The 1,847-nt window shown below is 18.9% G+C and overlaps 1 protein-coding gene across 1 annotated transcript in view; it reads left to right on the forward strand.

Annotated features, from left to right (window-relative positions):
* Positions 1-162: 162 nt before the first annotated feature.
* The window catches only part of PRSY57_1414400 (hypothetical protein), a gene marked incomplete at both ends in the record, with an annotated part of 2,624 nt that continues 939 nt past the window's right edge, over positions 163-1,847 (forward strand). Inside the window, one exon of the mRNA XM_020115276.1 lies at positions 163-1,706. Within this exon, the coding sequence (XP_019969933.1) occupies positions 163-1,706 (1,544 nt within the window). The remainder of the gene's footprint in view (positions 1,707-1,847) is intronic.

Here is a 1,847-nt window from a genome sequence, read left to right on the forward strand (position 1 = left end):
AAATTAAATAATAAATTTATAATTAATCATATTATATTTTTATATATTTTCTTCATTTTCAATTTTATTTTTTATTTTTTAAAATTTTAAATAAAGTTTTATAATTTCAAAAAAAAAAAAAAAAAAAAAAAAAAAAAAAAAATTATGAAATAATTGAAAAAGATGGGTAATGCTATGTACGCAAAAAGTGTTTATTCATCTGAGGGGTCTGAAATATTTAGTGAAAAATTATCAAAAGAAAAAAGAAGTGAAAAATCTATACATAATATGGAATATATAAATGATAAAGAATATAAAGAGGATGAATATATTTTAAATATATATAATAAAGAAAATAAAAATATAGAAGATATGAACAATGAAAAGATTAATTCTAGAATGAAATTAAAATATGATATGAATAAAAATAATTTATATGTTATATTAAATAAAAAAAAGAGAGTAAAAAGATTTAACCCAAGTACATGCTTATTACGTAATTGTATATATTATGTTAATTGTAAAATAAATGATAAATATTTTCCAATATTATTAGAGCTGAAAAATAACCCTAAATGTGCTATATATCTTATAGATGAATCTTGTAATATTATTAAAGAGATTTTAATTAAAGATATCAAAACTATTGAAAGTTCAATTAATAGTATTGATCTATTTTTAAAAATAAATCCTGAATATAGTATACAAAATAAGTTCAATTTAATACGCTTTATTCTTAAAGATAATAATGATAAAATATCTTTTATGGATAATATAAAAATGATGTATGGTATTGAGATTTTAGAATATGGAACAGTAAAATATAATAAAATCAGCACTCAAGAATATGAAGAAATTTATGTTTATGAAAAAAATCTTTTAAATAAAGAAAACAATCAAAATTTAAAACATATAATGGATAATGTAACTTATAATGAATATTATAATATATCGGATCTTATCACAGAAAATGTAAATACACATGAAAAAAAAATGAAGCAAATTATAAAAAATCTTATACAATTAGGTAATAAATATAATCCTATAATTATTTTAGGAGATATGGAAGAAGGAAATATAATACGTGTCAAAGAAATAAATGCATTAACAGATCGCACTACTAATCATTATTCTTCAAAAGACAAACAAATATCTTTTCAACAAAATTATAATTCATATGATGATTTTACACTTGTTGAATGGTATTTATCTACAAAAATCGGTTCAAACAAAACATTTAGAAAAGAACCTATATACTGTAGTAATAAGCTTTTATTAAAATCATTTATGATAGGTCATTTTATAAAAGTCAAATTGTCAAAAAATACTTTTATTAAAAATAAAAAAACTTTTGTTACTTCCATAAGCATAAAAGGGCCCGTTACTATAAATGATAATACAGCAAAACAAATATTACATTATTTATCAAATGTAAATCATTCTATACAAATTTTTTTATCCTCAGATGATATATATAATATTTTCTTTTCTTCTATTGACCCCAAAATTAATGTATTAGGTCTATTTATATTTTACCCATGTACTCTATTTCTTATGAGATCAGGAATACGATTTGCTATCACATTAAATGGGAAAAGTTATTCTGTGGATTATTTATGGAATTCTTTTTATATGACCAAGAAGGATATTTTATTTGACAAATCTCCAGATTTTATACCTTCTTATGAAGACACGCAAGATATACACTTGTACTTCATAACATCTAGGTATCATTAAAAGGGGTGGAAAAAAAAAAAAAAAAAAAAAAAAAAAAAAAAAAAAAAAAAACTTTTAAAATTTTAAAAATTTTAAATAAATTAACTTTTTTTTAATATTTTTTTTTTTTTTTTTTATTTTTATTATATTAT

The sequence above is a fragment of the Plasmodium reichenowi genome, chromosome 14, assembly GCF_001601855.1.
Source record: "Plasmodium reichenowi strain SY57 chromosome 14, whole genome shotgun sequence".
Classification (NCBI taxonomy): domain Eukaryota; phylum Apicomplexa; class Aconoidasida; order Haemosporida; family Plasmodiidae; genus Plasmodium; species Plasmodium reichenowi.